Source organism: Geotrypetes seraphini, chromosome 3 (genome assembly GCF_902459505.1).
Source record: "Geotrypetes seraphini chromosome 3, aGeoSer1.1, whole genome shotgun sequence".
NCBI lineage: Eukaryota > Metazoa > Chordata > Amphibia > Gymnophiona > Dermophiidae > Geotrypetes > Geotrypetes seraphini.
The window spans coordinates 136,769,082-136,788,296 of NC_047086.1; the positions used below are offsets into that span (position 1 = coordinate 136,769,082).

Genomic DNA, 19,215 nt, shown 5'->3' on the forward strand with positions numbered 1-19,215 from the left:
AATCTGACAATCAGAACTGGACAGATACCAGATGACTGGAAGATAGCGAACGTCACGCCAATTTTCAAAAAAGGATCGAGAGGGGAACCGGGCAACTACAGACCTGTGAGCCTTACGTCTGTCCCTGGAAAGATGGTTGAAGCACTGATCAAGGATAGCATAGTCCGGCACCTAGATACACACGACTTGATGAAACCCAGTCAACATGGGTTCAGGAAATAGAGCAGAAAAATAAATTATTTACATTGTCCAACGCGACACGGACAAGAGGACATGGTTTGAAGCTAAGGGGGGACAAGTCCAGGACAAATGTCAGGAAGTTCTGCTTTACGCAGCGAGTGGTAGACGCCTGGAATGCTCTCCCAAAGGAGGTTATTAAGGATTCCACTGTGCTAGGATTCAAAGGCAAATTAGATGCACATCTCCTTACGAGAGGCATAGAGGGATATGGGTGACTAAAACTACATCAGGTGTATACCTGACTGGGCCTCCACGTGTGCAGATCGCCGGACTCGATGGACCATGGGTCTGATCCGGAGATGGTAGTTCTTATGTTCTTATGTCTTCCTGAGCCTACTGTGACCCATTTATTCCTGGGCTGTTTTATTCTTTGAGGTAGAGGTGGTAAGTTGGTATGATTTTGTGGAGTGATGGAAGCTGCTTTAATTGTATTCAATTCCTGTTTAAGTTTGCAGAGCTCCTCCTTAATACTGGCAAGTTGAAGACAGATGGGGCAAGCCTTAAGCTTCCAAATAGTATGTTTTGGAATTAAAGCACCACAGTGATTGCATAGAATAAAGGTCATCTTGATTGGTTGTGAAGTGACTTGATTTGAGTAGTCCTGATTATATGGGTCTCTATATATGAATAGTGGTCCCTGGGGTTGGTGGGACTATAAGTCTTACCCTTATTCCTATGAAGGGAAAGGGAAAGAGGAAATAAGATTTAACAGAGGAAAGAGAAGGGTTTATTTTCTTGTGCTTTTTTTTTTTTTTTTAGTAAGAAAAGGGATGAGAAGAGAAATTAAGCAGATATAATGCTGAAAACCAGTGAAAAGAGCAGAATATGAAATGCAGACCAACTTATCTTATTGAAGTTCCAGGGCAGCCTTGTTCACAGCAATGTCCCAAAGATAATGCAATTAACCTTAGAAGTAAAAGAGAGCCCCTCCCTTCTCCACCTAATCAGCAGAAAACAATGGCTGAATACTAGTAAGATAGAAATATAGGCTCTATACCACCTAAAACACAATATTTTAAACAAAAATGCAGGTTCTATCAGTGCTACCCTAAAACACAGGATTTATAACAGGATTTTCCCTACTTTAGTCACCCTGAGCCACAGGCATCAGGATTTAATTAGAGTTAACAAAGTCTTACTCTTTTTCCTATGAAGAGGAAATAAGATTTAACAGAGGAAAGCGAAGGATTTTTTTTTGTGTGCTTTTTTTTTTTTTTTAGTAAGAAACAGGGATGAGAAGAGAAATCAAGCAGATATAATGCTGAAAACCAGTGAAAAGAGCAGAATATGAAATGCAGAGCAACTTATCTTATTGAAGTTCCAGGGCAGCCTTGTTCACAGCAATGTCCCAAAGATAATGCAATTAGCCTTAGAAGTAAAACAGAGCCCCTCCCTTCTCCACCTAATCAACAGAAACAATGGCTGAATACTAGTAAGACAGAAATATAGGCTCTATACCACCTAAAACACAGTATTTTAAACAAAAATGCAGGTTCTATCAGTGCTACCCTAAAACACAGGATTTATAACAGGATTTTCCCTACTTTAGTCACCCTGAGCCACAGGCACCAGGATTTAATTAGAGTTAACAGTCTTACCCTTTTTCCTATGAAGAGGAAGAGGAAATAAGATTTAACAGAGGAAAGAGAAAGGTTTATTTTTTTGTGCTTTTTTATTTGGTAAGAAACAGGGATGAGAAGAGAAATTAAGCAGATAGATAGATTGAAAAGTGACAAATCACCAGGCCCGGACAGAATCCACCCTAGGGTACTAAAAGAACTAAGATATGAGATAGCGGGAATACTCCGAGTTTGCAACCTATCCTTGAAAACTGGAGAGATTCCGGAGGTCTGGAAGATAGCAAATGTTACATCTATCTTTAAAAAGGGGTCAAGAGGAGACCCGGGAAACTATAGGCCGGTAAGCTTGACATCGGTTCCAGGCAAGATGGTAGAAGCACTGATAAAGGACAGCATCTGTGAGCACATCGAAAAAAATGGGCTGATGAAAGCGAGCTAACATGGCTTCTGTAAGGGAAGATCGTGCCAAACAAACTTATTGCACTTCTTTGAGGGGTGAACAGCCAGTTGGACAAAGGGGAACCTGTAGACATCATTTACCTTGACTTCCAAAAGGCCTTTGACAAGGTACTCCATGAGCGGCTACTTAGGAAGCTGTGGAACCACAGGGTGGAAGGTGACGTACACAGATGGGTCAAACACTGGTTGGCAGGCAGAAGACAGAGGGTTGGAGTGAAGGGTCATTACTCGGGCTGGAGGAAAGTCACGAGCGGAGTTCCGCAGGGGTCTGTACTTGGACCGCTGCTGTTCAATGTATTTATTAATGACCTGGAAACGGGGACAAAATGTGAAGTTATAAAATTTGCGGATGACCCTAAACTCTGTAGAAGGGTTAGAACTACGGAAGAGTGTGAGGACCTACAAAGGGACCTAAACAAACTGGAGGAGTGGGCGAATAAATGGCAGATGAAATTCAATGTAGGGAAATGCAAGGTCATGCATATAGGGAGAAAAAACCCGATGTTCAGCTACCAAATGGGGAGATTAGTATTAGAGAGAAGTAACCTTGAAAGAGATTTGGGTGTACTGGTGGATACAACAATGAAGTCAACGGCACAATGCGCAGCAGCCACGAAGAAGGCAAACAGAATGTTGGGTATTATTAAGAAGGGTATTATGACCAGAACGAAAGAAGTCATCCTGCCGTTGAATCGGGCAATGGTGCGCCCGAACCTGGAGTACTGTGTTCAGTATTGGTCACCATACCTTGAGAAGGATATGGCAATACTTGAGAGGATCCAGAGGAGAGCGACACGAATGATTAAGGGCATGGAAAACCTTTCATACACTGAAAGATTGGAGAGGCTGGAGCTCTTCTCCCTGGAAAAGCGAAGACTCAGAGGAGACATGATAGAGACCTACAAGATCATGAAGGGCATAGAGAAAGTAGAGAGAGATAGATTCTTCAAATTTTCAAAACATATAAGAACAAGAGGGCATTCGGAAAAATTGGAAGGGGATAGATTCAAAACAAATGCTAGGAAGTTTTTCTTTACTCAGCGTGTGGTAGACACCTGGAATGCACTTCCAGAGGAAGTAATAGGATAGAGTACGGTACTGGAGTTCAAAAAAGGATTGGACAATTTCCTGCTGAAGAAAGGGATAGAGGGGTATAGATAGGGGGCTACTGCGCAGGTCCTGGACCTTTTGGGCCGCCGCGTGAGCGGACTGCTGGGCACGATGGACCTCGGGTCTGACTCAGTGGAGGCATTGCTTATGTTCTTATGTTAATGCTGAAAACCAGTGAAAAGAGCAGAATATGAAATGCAGAGCAACTTATCTTATTGAAGTTCCAGGGCAGCCTTGTTCACAGCAATCTTGGCCTTTTCTTGGCCTTTAGGTGAAATTTCAGGTGTAGAGAGGTAGATCTGGGAGTCATCAGCATATAGGTGATACTGGAAGCCATAGGAGGAGATCAGGGCACCCAGGGAAGAGGTATAGAGAGAGAGAGAGAGAGAGAGAGAAGAAAAGAGGTCCTAAGACAGAACCTGGGGATACACTAACCGCTAGCGGGATAGCAGCAGAGGAGGACTCACCAACACATACACTAAAGATGCGTTGGGAAAGGTAGGAGGCAAACCAGGAGAGGACAAATTCACAGAATCCAAACGAGGACAGCATATCAAGGAGTAAGCTGTGATTTACAGTATCAAAGGCAGCAGACAGGTCAAGAAGGTTAAGGATAGAGTAAAGGCCCTTAGATCTGGCTATGAACAAGTCACTGCAGAGCTTAGTGAGGGCAGTCTCTGTGAAGTGTTGGGGGTGAAAACCAGATTGTAGAGGATCGAGAATCTGGCGAAAGGAAGTCCAAGCAGTGATGGAGAATAGCACGCTCGAGTATCTTGGATAGGAACGGAAGAAGGGAGACAGTGCGATAGTTGGACGGACAAGAGGGGTCCAGCAAGAGTTTTTTGAGAAACGGCTTAACTACCGCATATCTGAAAAATATATCACGGTGGTTCAGTAATCAATGAGCATGTAAATTATGTATCAATAATCCACTGCTCATTATGAAGATGCCCTCTTCCATTCAATGTGTGAGTGATGATTAGTGTACATTAGGGCTGTATATTGGTAAAAATTTTAATTGCACGATTAATTGCAATTAAAAATTGTAATCTTGCAATTAATTGCATAAAGCATCCCCTCACATTTCCTCCTGTATAGTATAATATATACATAGCAGATGTAAATTCTCAAAACTGACATTTCAATTCAGTTGTCCCATAGAAAGGTGGCATATCAAATTCCATTACTCCCCTTACTAAACAAAATCATTTATCTTACCTTTGTTGTCTGGTGATTTTATCTTTCTAATCATCTCATTCTGCATCTCTGGTTCTGCTTCCCTGTGCTCTATTTATTCACTCTTTTTCTTTTTTTCTCCTCTTTACTTCCTGCCCTATATCTTTCACAATCAATGTTTCTTTCATTTTTCTTCCTCCTTTTCCTGTCTAGTGCAGGGCTGCCCAAGTCTGGTCCTTGAGATCTTCTGGCAGACCAGGTTTCAGGCTATCCACAATGAATATGCATGAGAGAGATTTACATACCAAGAAGATAGCCTATAAACCTGGCCTGCCAGTAGATCTCGAAGATCGGACTTGGGCAGCCCTGGTCTAGTGTCTCTCTTCTCTTCCTTGTCATTCATGGGCACCATCATCTACCTCCCCTTTCTTTCTTTTCTGTTCTCTTACATGAGTACCCTCTCTTCCCTCCCCTCCCTCTCCCCACCACTCTGTGCTTACCATTTCTCTCCTTTTCTTCTCTTTCTCACATTCTCCCTTGGTTTTTCCATCACTATTTCCAAAATTTGGCCCTCAAACATCACCCTACTCCCCCTTCTGCACTTTTCTCCAAGCAAATCTTCCCTGTGTTCCTACCCTCTCCCTCCTTCCGTCCCTCCCTTTTCTGGTCAGGTATCTCTTTCTCCCTCCTTCTCTCCCTCCCTACCCTGGTCAGAACTCTCTCTCCCTGACCTTCTGTTTAATTTTAGAAGACAGTATATCAAGACAATCTGAATTGAACTGATCTGCCAATCTCCAGTTCACTGGAATTATTCTGGCTTAGAAGCATTGAAAAAGTCAGATTGCAGAGCCAACAAAACTTCCTTTATCTCCCTTAATACCCTCCCATGTATCCCATGCTTTATCGTCTTTTTATATATCTTGCTTATATATCACAAGCATAATCTTCTGAAATTGACAGTAGATCTGTAGTTCTGGTTTGTGTCCATTTTCTGCCGTTCTTAGCCTTTTCTCAAGGAACACAAGACAAAAGTATTTGTCATATTTTTCCTTATCTGCCTCTGCATATTCTTTCCCTTTACCTTTGAGACTCATGATGCTACATTTGCAATTTCTTCTATTGTCGCCATACCTTTAAAAAGAAGACAAACACTCTTGTCCCCTTGTTTTACTGTTTAGTTATACTTTTTTCAACTTACATCTTTAATGTCCTGACTGCTTTCCCAACTTCTCTTGCCTTACCAGACATTTGTTGCCTTTCTCTCTCTCTCTCTTTCTGTGATCTAATTTATGACTGCTGACATTTTTATTACCTTTTCTGATATTTTAGCAGCTTTTTTTCCTTTCCTTTTTTTACTCTCTTAGCAAAAAAGTTCATTGCCTTTATATTGTCTCCTTTCAGTTGTGCTCACTGCTCCTCTATGTCTAGATTTCCTCATCCAGCTTATGACTCTTTGAGAGGTTCCCCATTTAAAGTTAATTTTTTTTGAAGTCCAATACCTTTGCATGAATCATTTCCACCTGCCCCATTCTTATGTCCCCTTGCACATTGAACAATGTTTTCATTATGGTATTTCACTAATGGTCGAGATCCCTTTTGGACTGCAATACTTATACTCAGAAGTCACCTTTGCAGTATGACCTAAGTCATCCTTATGTCTATCATGAAATTGCTATTCCAGTGCAATAGGTATGCCATTCACCCCCATGGCCGCAAGCTATCTACAGAAGGAATCCACTCAGGGATTTTGTTTGTGTCCTTTTCTACTTCACTGTGAGCTCTACTGCCATCTGCAGTTTTTCTCTTCTGCATGCAAGCCGGAAGGAGTATTTCTGTTCTGCTCTGTCTTATTATTTTATTTAGTATGATATTCTTTGTGTCCTGGGTAAAGCGCCTGCTTATTCCATTTCTGCTTGTAGAATGCTCTGAATCGGACAATGGATTGGTGATTCCACATCTAAAGCAACTCCTGCAAGACCTCCCTTAAATCCATCATGAAGGAAGTAAAGGAACTGAGAGAGGAGATGGCAAGACTGAGAAGTATCCGTGAGAATGAGCAGTACATTGATGAAATGGTTCACGAGGCGTCAAAGATTTCCAATAGTGGAAAAGAGGAGGATGTGCTGAGGTAAAACAGCTGGATCCAGATTATGGAACCCTGCAAGATTGGTACTGTGATGTCACCCACCTTTGACCTGAAGAACCGGTATGCTGCCCTTGAAGTAGAGGAGATGAGAGCATTCCAGGTGGAGGAAGAACCAAAGCTTGAATTGCCAAAATCACCGGATCTGTGATCACTAGGAGGCGGAAGATAACATAGAAACATGATGGCAGATAAAGGCCAAATAGCCCATCCAGTCTGCCCATCTACAGCAACCACTATCTCTTCCTTTCTCCAAGATGGTCTCGGGACTCAAGGATCTCCCATATGAGGAAAGGCTGAGTAAATTGCAGCTATACTCACTCGAGGAACGTAGAGAGAGAGGAGACTTGATTGAGATGTTTAAATATATCACGGGCCGTATCAAGGTGGAAGATGATATCTTCTTTCTTAAAGATCCCACGGCCACAAGAGGGCATCCGCTGAAAATCAGGGGCGGGAAATTTCATGGTGACATCAGGAAGAATTTCTTCACCGAAAGGGTGGTTGATCATTGGAATGAACATCCACTGCAGGTGATTGAGGCCAGCAGCGTACCAGATTTTAAGAGAAGATGGGATAGGCATTTGGGATCTCTTGGGGGGTGAAGTTGGGGGGTGGATCATTAGAGTAGGCAGACTTGATGGGCCGAGGCCCTTTTCTGCCATCATTTTCTATGAGATCCCACATGCCTATCTCTACCAGGTGACTATTCCACGCACCTACCACCCTTTCTGTAAAAAAAGTATTTCCTTAGATTACTCCCGAGTCTATCACCTCTTAACTTCATCCTATGTCCTCTCTTTCCAGAGATTCCTTTCAAATGAAAGAGACTCTACTCATGTGCATTTACATCACATATGTATTTAAATGTCTATCTTATCTCCTCTCTCCTTCCTTTCCTCCAAAGTATAAAGATTGAGATCTTTAAGTCTGCCCCATATGCCTTATGACAAAGATCACACACCATTTTAGTAGCTTTCTTCTGTCCGACTCCATCCTTTTTATATCTTTTTGAAGGTGCGGTCTTCAAGCCGTTCTTTCGATATATTAAGGGGAAACGACCCGCAAAGGAAGCGGTGGGTGTAGGAATGCCCCACAATAAACACACATGCAATCTTAGAGTCGAGAGGAGACGCTCCAAATGAATGGTCTCTCCCTCTTTTTATTGAGAATCATATCTCTATTAATTACTTAGTTAATGCTCTACAAGGTTATAATTTCATAATGCATTTACAGTGAGGATTAAACCATTGTTTATCTATATCATGTGTGTCTCAAAGCTACTATCTCACGTGACATATGAATACATAATAACAGTTATAATAAAGTGACTCCCAATGTGTACATTTCTGATATGTCTCAAATCTTACTATGGCATGTGACAGTCCAAAGATTATAATGCACGCTTCTTAAGCTCTCTTGATTAGTCTTGCTCAGGCAAAGTCTGATTGTTGCCCATATAAGGGATGCTTAAACAAGATAAGAGAAAAAGGGTAAATGTATGTCTGGTTAATATGTGGCCAGAGTCAGGGATGCCTCAGCCTTCTGCTCAAGGTGCAACCTTGCTTAGAATGTATACGTGTCAGGAGGGAGAGGGAGAGGAAATGAGAAACAGGGCCTCAGAACCAAACCCAGGCCTAGATCCACACACAGGCCTCGATCCGCACACAGGGCCTAGGTCGGTGTGCCGACCTGGCCTGCGTTCAGAACCACCTGCATGTTAACCTTGCCTGTGTTCTGATGCCCTAGATCAGAACTTATCAGATCTCCATCCCTACAGGTGGGGCATTTGGATGACCATGGAATAAAGGGAGTTCTAAAGGAGGACAAAGCCATCGCTGACAAACTGAACACATTTTTTGCATTTGTGTTTACTAAAGAGGATATACACAACATACCAGAAGCCGACAGGCTATACGCAGGAAATGAAGATGGGAAACTGACAGGGTTGACGATCAGTCTAGAAAAGGTATGCAAGCAGATTGATAGGCTTAAAAATGATAAATCCCCGGGACCAGGGGATGTTATCCATCTGAGGTTTATCAAGAATTTGAAAGGGGCTATAGCTGAACTGCTTCAACTAATAGCTAATCTGTCGATCAAATCGGGAAAGATTCTGGAAGACTGGAAGGTGACGAATGTTATGCCGATCTGAAGTTAAAAGGGGATAGATTCTATACAAACGTAATGAAAACTGGTGGAAAATTGGAACGCTCTTCCGGAGGCTGTTATAGGGATTCAAGACAAAGTTAGACAAGTTCCTGCTGAACTGGAACGTACGCAGGTAGGGCTGGTCTCAGTTAGGGCACTGGTCTTTGACTTCTAAGGGCTGCCGCGGGAGCGGACTGCTGGGCATGATGGACCACTGGTCTGACCCAGCAGCGGCAATTCTTATGTTCTTATACGAGTAGTGGTGGTTGGTGATTCCCTTCTGAGTAGTACAGACGCATCCGCATCTGCAGACCAAACATGATGTCACAGGAAGTATGCTGTCTGCCTGGTGCCAAAATCCAAGTTGTTATGGAGAGATTGCCAAGACTCATCAAGCCTGATGACTATTATAATAATAATAATAATAACTTTATTCTTCTATACCGCCACAATCTTGCGACTTCTAGGCGGTTTACAATCAAGAGAGCTGGACATTCAGCGAAACACAATATGCAGATATACATAGGAAATACAGATAGCATAGACTTTAAGAAAGCAAGAATATAGAAATACAATTTGCTTAGCAAGAGTATAAGATGTACATTTTGGTAGGTAATGTCCGAGAGGACCTGTTTGGAATAAGCCGCATGTTTTAGAAAATAACAATGAAAAATTACGATATTATAAAGATAACTAGTATTTTAGCCCGTTACATTAACGGGTGCTAGAATATGTCTGTCTATCTGTCTTTATTTCCGTCTCTCTCTCTCTGTCCTGCTGTCTTTCTTTCTGTCTGTCTCTGTCCCTGGCCCCCTTTGTCTGTCTGTCTTTCTGTGTCTCTCCCTGTCCCTGTGTCTTTCTTCTTTTCTTTCTGTCTCCCTTCCTCCCGCTGTCTCACTCTTGGCCTCTTGGAGGGAGCTGAAGCCCGAGATGACTGACTGAAGGGTTCTTCAGGTCTGTTTCTAGTAGAGGACTGGGGTTTGCTTCAGCCCTAGGCCTGCTGTGTTAACTGCTTAGTGCTGTTTCCTGCTTAGTGCTGTTCAGAATTTCTCTTTAGTTTTACCTTGTTTTGAAAATACAAACAGGTGGCTTTAAATCTCTGATGGTTTGTTCTCCAACTCTGGTGAACTACAGGGCATGATGTTCATGTTCCGGTGTATTATTTATATGTGAAAACTGATTTTGTAAAGCTCACCTAGATAGGAAAAGAGATGTCCAAGTCTGGATGTTCAGTGCACCTAAGATACTCTGCAAATTGTAAGTGTGAGACCTTTAGCAAAATGCCTTTAATTAAGCATTTGGGAAAAACATGAAGTTTGGAGCATATACAGCATATACAGAGCATATACAGCTTCATACAGGAGCACAAAAAAGCAGAAGACTCGCATATTTTTCAGGGTTTTGAACATGTAATGCCTGTATTTAGATATGCAGGTGGTGATTTGCAGGCTATCCATGTAAAGGCTTCCACCTAACAACCCGAGCCCCCAGCAGTGTAACTTCCCGGTGGCTCCTCTCACGATCGCCGCCTTCTCCGACGCAGGAGCGGCTCATGAGAGGAGCCGCTGCAGCGTCTTTGAAGTTGAAAAAAACTTCGATCCGTCTCCGTGCTCGGCCGCGGCGGGCTATAGCTCTCAGACCTTCCCACCTGACCCTCCCACCGCCGACAAACCTGGGGGCTCCAGCCGCGTAGGCAGCACTTTAAACACGCTGCTTCGCGGCCTTCTGGCGATTTCCTCTGCTGCGTCTGTCTCCGATAATGTCATCAGAGATGCGGCAGAGGAAATCAGCAGAGAAGGGCTCGAAGCAGCGTGTTTATACTGCTGCCTATGCCGCTGGAGCCGGGAGGCGACGGAGAGGGCAGGGGGTGCTAGTGGCCGGCAGCCGCCACTCCGCAGGTGGAGAGCAGGGAAGGTCGCGCATGAGCGCACTTGTCTTGCCTCGCGTGAGGCCAGACCGTAAGCCGCGCATGCGCAATTCCTAGCTACAGCTCACGGAAAACAGACGCATGCATAGGAAGTGCGCATGCGCGGCTTACCATTTTATTATATTAGATAGTTTATATGTATCACAGTTCCGTGAGATTCAGGTGGACTAAGGAGGGGGGATAAAGGTAGGGGGTGGTGGGAAGAGGTAAGGGGGGTAAAGGTAGGGGTAGAGGAGACCGTTCTTGGGGAGAGAGATGGGAGTGCGGGTCAATTGTTTAGGTATTTCAGGAACAGGTATGTTTTTAGGCGCTTCCTAAATTCCCCGTAGGTAGTGGGCGAAAGCAGTTGATGTAGGTCTTTACCCCATAGGGCTGCTTGGTGAGAGAGAAGGTGTTTGTGGTGTTTTTTCAGTTTGCAACCTCTAACTGGAGGAGAAATGAATTTTGAGTGTGAGTTTCTCTTGCGTTTGTTGTTTGAAAATGAGAAAAGGTCTGTTATGTACTTGGGGGCAAGTCCATAAAGTGCTTTGAAGCAGATGCAGGCGAATTTAAACCTTACTCGTGCTTTCGTTGGCAGCCAGTGCAACTGCCGATAGTAAGGTGTCACGTGGTCGAATTTCTTCAGCCCGAAGATAAGCCTGATCGCAGCATTTTGCATTATTTGAAGTCGTCTCATATTCTTTTGGGAGATTGCTAGATAGGTGATGTTGCAGTAGTCGAGTTGACTCAGTACGAGGGATTGCACTAGGATTCTGAAAGTGGATGTATCGAAGTATGATTTAATGGATCTGAGTTTCCAGAGTGTAAGAAAACCCTTTCTGAATAGGGAATCCACTTGTTCCTTCATAGTTAGGCATTGGTCTAGAATAACACCTAATATCTTTATGTTGGGCTGGATAGGGTAGTTGAGTTTATTGATGCATAGTGGGGTTTTATTGTCAAGTGGGTGAGGGGAGGCAACGAATAATTTTGTTTTTCCTGTGTTAAGTTTGAGTTTGAAATCTGTCATCCATTGTTCCATCTCATTTATGGCATCGGATACCTTGGGAATGGTTTCGGAGATAGAGTTAGCGAATGGGATGATGATTGTAAAGTCATCTGCGTAGCTGAACAGTTTTATCCCCAGTTGGGTTAGTTTCACACCTAATGAGGACATGTAGATATTGAAAAGCAGTGGGGAAAGCGGTGACCCTTGTGGCACTCCGGATGAGTTGCTCCAGGTATCGGAGTGATCGTTGTTAAAGCGTACCTGGTAAAAACGGGATGTGAGGAAGCCACGGAACCAGTTTAGTACCTCAGCCCTGATACCGATGGCGTCTAGTCATTGTAGCATTTTTTCATGGTCTACCAGGTCAAATGCAGAGCTCATGTCAAATTGCATGATCAGGGCGTTGAGGCCCTTGCTAAATAATAGGCGCAGGTAGTCTAAGATAGCAGCGATTACTGTCTCTGTACTGAATAGGGGTCTAAAGCCAGAGTGAGTTTCATGCAGGAGAGAGAATTGATTGAGATATTCCATTAATTGGGTGTGAACTAATCCCTCCATGATTTTTACAATGAATGGGATAGATGCTATGGGTCTGTAATTTGTTATTAGCGCTGAGGATTCTTTTCTATTTTTTGAGATGGGGGTAATTATTATGTGACTGTTGTTAGTGAGGAAAGTCCCATTTTTTAGGTTATGGGCTAAGTAATGTAGTAGTGATATTTTAAATTCTGATGGTGCCGTTTTCATGATCTCCGGGGGGCATGTATCTAAGATGCAGTGAGATTTAGAGTATTTGTTGTATAGTTTGGTGTAGGTGTTCCATTCTAGATCTTGAAAGGAGCTCCAGATCATGTCTGTTGGTATTTCATTGTCATGTGAGTTAGTTATTTGGTGATTGGTGGGGATGATTGTTGCATCGCTATTTCTTATATCAGATGCTGCTCATCCACGTTGGCACTAATGATATAGTCAGGTACCTTTGCTAACATATCAAAAGTGACTTTATGGCTCTGGGAGAGAAGATGAAGCAGTCAGGTGTGGAGATGGTATTCTTGTCCATCCTTCCTATCAATGGTAAGGGCCAGCTCAGAGAAGCACACTTCTTGGAGGGGAATGTGTGGCTACATGGATGGTGTTGTCATGAGTATTTTGGCTTCCAGGATCATGGGATGATTTTCCAAGGGCTCCTGAGCAGGGGCCAGTTTTTATGGAGGATCCCGATTGCTTTGCTCGTGTGGCATGGCTATTATGCATGAAGCATTAGAGCGAAAAGGATATTTTGATGTAGTCATTTCTACTCTTCTGAAATCTAAGAAGTTGACTACTGTATTTATCTACACGAAGGTATGGATGACTTTCTAACATTGATATGACCAGGCCAATGTGGAGCCATATTCTGATCTAGTTTCAGTGGTGCTAGCCTTTCTCCAGGTGGGCCATGATGAGAGGTTCATCGTAGCTTTCCTTTGGGTCCAAGTCGCTAGGCACTCTTGTTTCAGAGCCTGGGACTGTAGACCTTTGTTTGTGTCTCACCCTGACGTGATCAGATTTTTGAAAGGTGTTCTTCGCATTAGACATCCAGTCCAACCGCTGTTCCTTTCATGGAACCTTAACTTTGTTTTGTGTGGCCTCACCAAAGATCTGTTTGAGCCTCTGAAAGACACTTCTTTCTTGGACTTAACGCTAAAGACTGTTTTTTTCTGGTTGCCTTTACTTCTGTGAAACATGTCTCAGAACGCTTTATCTTGTAGAGAGTCTTTCCTGAGGATCTCAGAGACGAGGATCTCTCTTCACACAGTTCCTTCATTTCTGCCTAAGGTGGTGTCAGCATTCAATGTTAATCAGGAAATGTGTTTGCCTATTTTCAGCCTACTGGTTCTAAGAAACAGGACCACATTTTGCAGAAATTGGAAGTCCACAGAGTTGTTCTGCGCTATCTAGAGGTCACAAATGAGTTTTGCCTCTGTAACCTTTTTGTGCTGACTCATTCTAATACGCGGGGCACTTCTGCTTCCAAGGCCACTATTTCCAGATGCATACAGAGTGGATGTGGCAGGAAGACAGGGCTTTGCTTTTGGGTCCTCGGTCTTGAGGGTTGGCGCAGTCAGCCCACCTAGCTGGAAAAAGAGATTGTCATTACCTTGATAATATCTTTCCAGTAGATAGGTGAGACATTCTAGACACCCGCCCTATCCTTCCTGCGCCTGCCTACTGTCTCATTCTTCTTATGCTTCTCCAAGTTTGATTCTTGGATACCTATTAGCCCTTTGGGGCCCTGAAGAATTCTGTATACGAGGGCTGTTCAAAAAGTATCAGACCTTTAATTTTTCTTGCATAAACAAATAAAGCTAGGGAGGCGTAGTTTGGTGCACGTATGTAGGCGACCCTAATGTGCATGCTTGAATTTTTTCACACCTACAGAAGCTGTCAGTTGCTGGCAGACCTCCGAGGAGTGAGGAAGTGTAAGTGAGCGCCGTCCGATTTTCATTTTTGACAAAATGACAGAAAAAGTTGAACAATGCTACTGCATTAAATTTTGTGTACAGCTTGGTAATTCCCAAGTGGAAACGATCTGCAAGATTCAACAGGCCTTCAGGGACGAAGCAATGGGTACCACACAGATAAAGGAGTGTTATAACTGCTTCAGAGATGGTCGCACATCAGTGGAGAGTGAAGCATGTTCTGGTAAGCCCTCAACATCCAGAAATGAAAGTGAGGCATGGTTCATCACTAGTACGCACCACACGGCACAACCATCACCAAGGGGTACTACCAAGAGATTCTGCATTGCCTTCGTAATGCTGTGAGATGCAAACGGCTGGACCTGTGGGTAGTGGGCAATCACCTGCCCATTCTTCACATTTGATACGGAGTTTCCTGGCCAAACACAACATACCTGTGATTCCTCAGGCTCCCTACTCTCCCAACATGGCTCTGTGTGACTTCTAGCTTTTCCCCAAGCTGAAAATGCCCCTGAAAGGGACCAGATTTCAGTAAAAAGAAGACATCATGCAGAATGCGAGCAATCTCAAAAGGTGTTCAGCGCTGCTTCTGACAGTGGCAGAACCGTTGGAAGAAGTGTGTGGCAGCCCAAGGGGACTACTTTAAAGGAGATTAGTATAAGGTTGTATTTTTTATGAGTATGGATCTGATACTTTTTGAACAGCCCTCGTATATGTTCAAGGTGCATGCAGGGGTACTTCCTAAGCTCCTTTGATGCTTTTGTTGACTTTGTTTTATAGTTTCTTTTTTCAGCAGAACAGTTGATTTTTGGGAATGTTCCCATTGGTGACTCTACTTCACATACTGTCAATGGAGCTCTTTGTGCTTGGGTACTAACTACAGGTGGCAGTAGAGCTCTCAGTGAAGTACAAGAGAGTCGGACAAAAAAATCCAGAGTGGCCATTGGGAGATAACCCACTTGTGTAGAATTTCTCACCTATCTACTGGATAAGATGTTATCAAGGTAAGGACATAATCTCTTTTTGTTGTGGTAGGTTTAGGAGGGCTCATCATACAATATAAGCAGGTTATAGTGACATGTGTACATGGGACTTTTAAATCTGTCATTCACTGCAGTACCTTCTAGTTGTGTTTTATTATTTTAATAATCAGAATTATGTTTGTATTTTTGTAAATTGCTTAGGTAAGTTGGTTAGAAATTTTTAAATAAATAGAGTGCTTCTATACTCTACTCGGATGTCTGTGTGGCCAGTTAGATGCTTGAACATCTGAAAAGCTTGTTTTTGTGTGGTTTTCATGTAGATGTCTTTATATTTGAGAATGGCCAAAAAAGATATGACATACCAAATAGGTCATTTAAAAAAAAACACCCCAAGATAGTTGCCTTGCTGTTTTGAGAATGGATATTTTCTCTACTGGATTTCTGGACGTCTTTCCCAAAATGTCCAAACTCAGATGTCCTGTCGAAAATGCCCCTCCACGGGTATAAAGAATATTGCTAAAAACATATTGGGGTAATACTTGAGCTCCATAAATGTTTCTGTTTGGCATGATTGTTTAGCTGTTTCGATTGTTCAATTGCAATGTTTAACATATTTGTTATAATTTCAGAGCAGAACAGATTTATAGTTCGGGCAGTTTCCCGTACCTCTCCTTCACATGTGTTTCTATATAGGGCTATTGCCTGCTTTGGCATAAACTGAAGTGGGCAGCAGAACCCTCTAGTGAAGGAAGACGGATTCAAAAATGGGAGTGGATGCCTTCTGCACTATATGTGAGCATGGGGATATTACCTGTCTGCCCAGAATGACACTTCTATCTACTAGAAAAGATATTAGCAAGGTAAGAACCTAATCTGTTTTTATTTTTACAGTGAGGGCCATGGAAAGTTGACAGTATATTCAGTTAAAGCTATGTTAGCAACCATGTGTGGTGGAAAATTACTGGACAAATTAAGATGTAAGTACTTTTAAACAAATTTAAACTGTTTGAAGTTTCAGTTTTATTATATAAACCTCTGCAAATTTCTTTTGTATTTAGGTTAACCATATCAAATAGCTTTTGTCCTGTACAATCAACAATGTTTGTTCTTGGTGAGAATTTTTTTTTGCCATGAATTTTGTCATACACCTTCTTGTGAGATTTATTTAAATTGTATGTCTCATGCACACATCAAGAACAGAGGAAGTCAGACATTTTTCATTACCTAAAAATAATTTCCCCGTGACTTAAAAGGAAACTATAGAACAAGTTAAAATATTTAAACACAGTGTTATAGGCCCGATATTTAGCCTGTGGTGTAAGTGGCATGTAAGCTTCTCACAGCTGCAGAATTATGTAACCCAGCGAAATCAATGTTGGAGTATTTTCCCAGCCTCTGGCATTGAATATCTGGGTTAGTGAGGCAGTCTGGTAGCTAACTGGGTATTGGCCGATGTTCAACAGGTGCCTTATTAATTCTGTGGATAAAGCTAAGACAGCCTTTTTGCTGTCTTGACTGTATCCGCTTACTTGGTTGGTTAGCAGATCAAATATCAAACTAATCAGTTAAGTAGCAGCTCCATCCAAACTCCGCTTCTAGACCACTTCTCATTTAGCTTGGTTCTCAATGGTTAGTTAGTAGTGATATTCAGCAGCACTACCCATTTAAGTGTCGCTATATATCGTTAGCTGGCAAGCTCATATTGACCCCCAAATTTCTCAGCTTCTATTTATTCTTGTTTTTCATCTGGAGATTCTTTTTCTTAGAGAACAAGCAAGACATCGTTTCTCACATGTGGATGATATCATCCAACAGAGCCCTTGTGTAGACGCTGCCCAACATAATATCTCTTTAAGAGGCTTTTGACAGTGAACCATTGTGCATGCACAGGTGTGTTTCTGTCTGATGTGTGACCATGGGACCATTAGTCTCGGTTTTTGGCAAAGCGGGGGGGGGGGGGGGGGGGCGGGGGATATTTCTTCAGTGCGTCTGAGAATGTTTGCATTTTGGTGTCTTTCCATGGGGTTTTTCCCCTTTTTATTTTTATTCTTCTCTTACCCCTTTAGTCACCTTCCAGCCTTTTTGATAAGTTTATTTTATTTTATTTTTTGGTTTAGTGGCACTCTTAGGTGAGGCATCAGCTGGGTAGCATTGACCTGTTTGACTACAGTTGAGTTCATTCATCCCCACCATTGAGCTGTTTGATCATTTGTCTATATTTTTCCCCTTCATGTCCAAAAAAGTTCCCATTTCCATTAAGTGCAGGGCTTGTTGCAACAAGGTCATCTCTGGAACTGATTCCCATAGATGCTGCCTGGGCTCAGACCATAAGGCCTCTAACTGTGCTCTTTGTGTATGCAGAAAAAGACCCAGAAAGCTAGAGAGACTAAATGTGGGAAACATTTAGGTACCAAGTACAGTCCATTGACATTGGTATTGGAAGAATTGGTCCTGATGGCTGCTAGAGCTATGTTGGACACCAGGAATGCACCAGCATTGTCTCTGCCTGCCTGAACATTGGGAGCTGAGGCAGGACCCTGGGACAAGTCAACATTGGACTTAACATGAGGAGGCATGTGGATTTGATGTCCTCTTTTTCGACACTGAGGGATCCTGATGCCACGCATTGAGCAAAGACAAAGAAGTATCAACATTGGAGGCGGTGCGAGAGACACCAAATATCTCTCCACACTCATCTATGATAAATTTTCTAAATTCCAGGCGGCAGTGGATGAAATGAAAGACAGGGATTCTGATTATGCGCAGATTATTCCTGCTCCCAAGGTTCTCTTGATCTTCCAGCTGAGCATTGAGCGATTTACACTGCAATTCTAGGCATTGAATCCTGGTGTTAGTTTGCTCCACATGGTCTTATTGAAACGTAATAAAAATTTTCACTTTTAAATGTTACTGGCATTAATTCTCCTGTGATTGAATGTGCTAGCATATTTGAAGAGGGAGCGTGTGCAAGTGGCTTTTCTGCAAGAAGCACATCTTACTACTGAGAAGCATAGGAAATTACAGAGGGACTGGGTAGGAGAACTTGCATACTCTGCCTACAATTTCAGGCAAAGAGGGGTCGCAGTATTAATCCACAAGGCTATTGCTTTCATGTTGCATAAAACTATACAGGAACCCCAAGGCCATTTTGTAATCCTGACTAGTGAGTTGAAGGGGTGCCTGGTGGCTCTGTGCAATTTATACACATGAAACGTGTACTCCCACTCTTTCTATTCCACAATTCTGGCAAAACTTTTGACACTCCTCAACTAAATGTTAAAACTGGCAGGGGATTTTAATATGGCCAGCAACCCTAGTTTAGACTGCAAGCATGTCCGTCCATTCAGAAAAGGGCTTTGTAACTTGGGGATGAACTTTCTCATGGGTGAGCTGGATTTGATTGATGTATGGAGGACATATTCCAGAGAGGTTGACTTCACTTTCCACTCCTGGGTACACAATAACTTCTCTCGTATTGATTATATCTTGGTCCCTGTTGCTGCTGTGGGGTGTGTCGTGTACACTAACATCTTCGATGTAGTATTTATTGACCACTCAGCAGTTTCAGTTAGCCTGCGGTGGTTGTCTGAGAGGCCAAACTGAGCATGGAGACTGAACCCAACTTTATATTTGGATGGGGAATTCAAGACATATTTAATTGAGGAGTGGCACAAGTATGTAGTGTTTAATATTGATGGAGAGACATTATTTTCTGGGAAACCATCAAAGCATTTTTACGAGGTAAAATTACTTCATATACCATATGCACATGTAAACAACAAGAGGCTGAATTATTTTCCCTGACTACAAAGCTCTGGGCATGTCGACACGCAAGCACACGGGATCAGACATTAGCACTGCGTGTACCTGCACAGACTTACGGAAACAGATAGACACTATCCACTAGGGAACTGCCCCACCTTAATGTTTACAAATATAAATTAGATTATTAGGGAAACAAAGTGGGGAAACATTTGGCAAACATGATACGACCCA

The 19,215-nt window shown here is 42.7% G+C and overlaps 1 protein-coding gene across 11 annotated transcripts in view; it reads left to right on the top strand.

Moving 5' to 3' along the window:
* The window catches only part of DTNB (dystrobrevin beta), a 420,990-nt gene that overhangs the window by 72,087 nt on the left and 329,688 nt on the right, over positions 1 to 19,215 (top strand). For all 11 annotated transcript variants that reach the window (XR_004538818.1, XR_004538816.1, XR_004538817.1 and 8 more), the window contains one exon: positions 16,111 to 16,196. Coding sequence is in view for 8 of the 11 variants with exons in the window: in XM_033938256.1 (XP_033794147.1) it covers positions 16,111 to 16,196 (86 nt within the window). In the remaining 3 variants the exon portion in view is untranslated. The remainder of the gene's footprint in view (positions 1 to 16,110; positions 16,197 to 19,215) is intronic.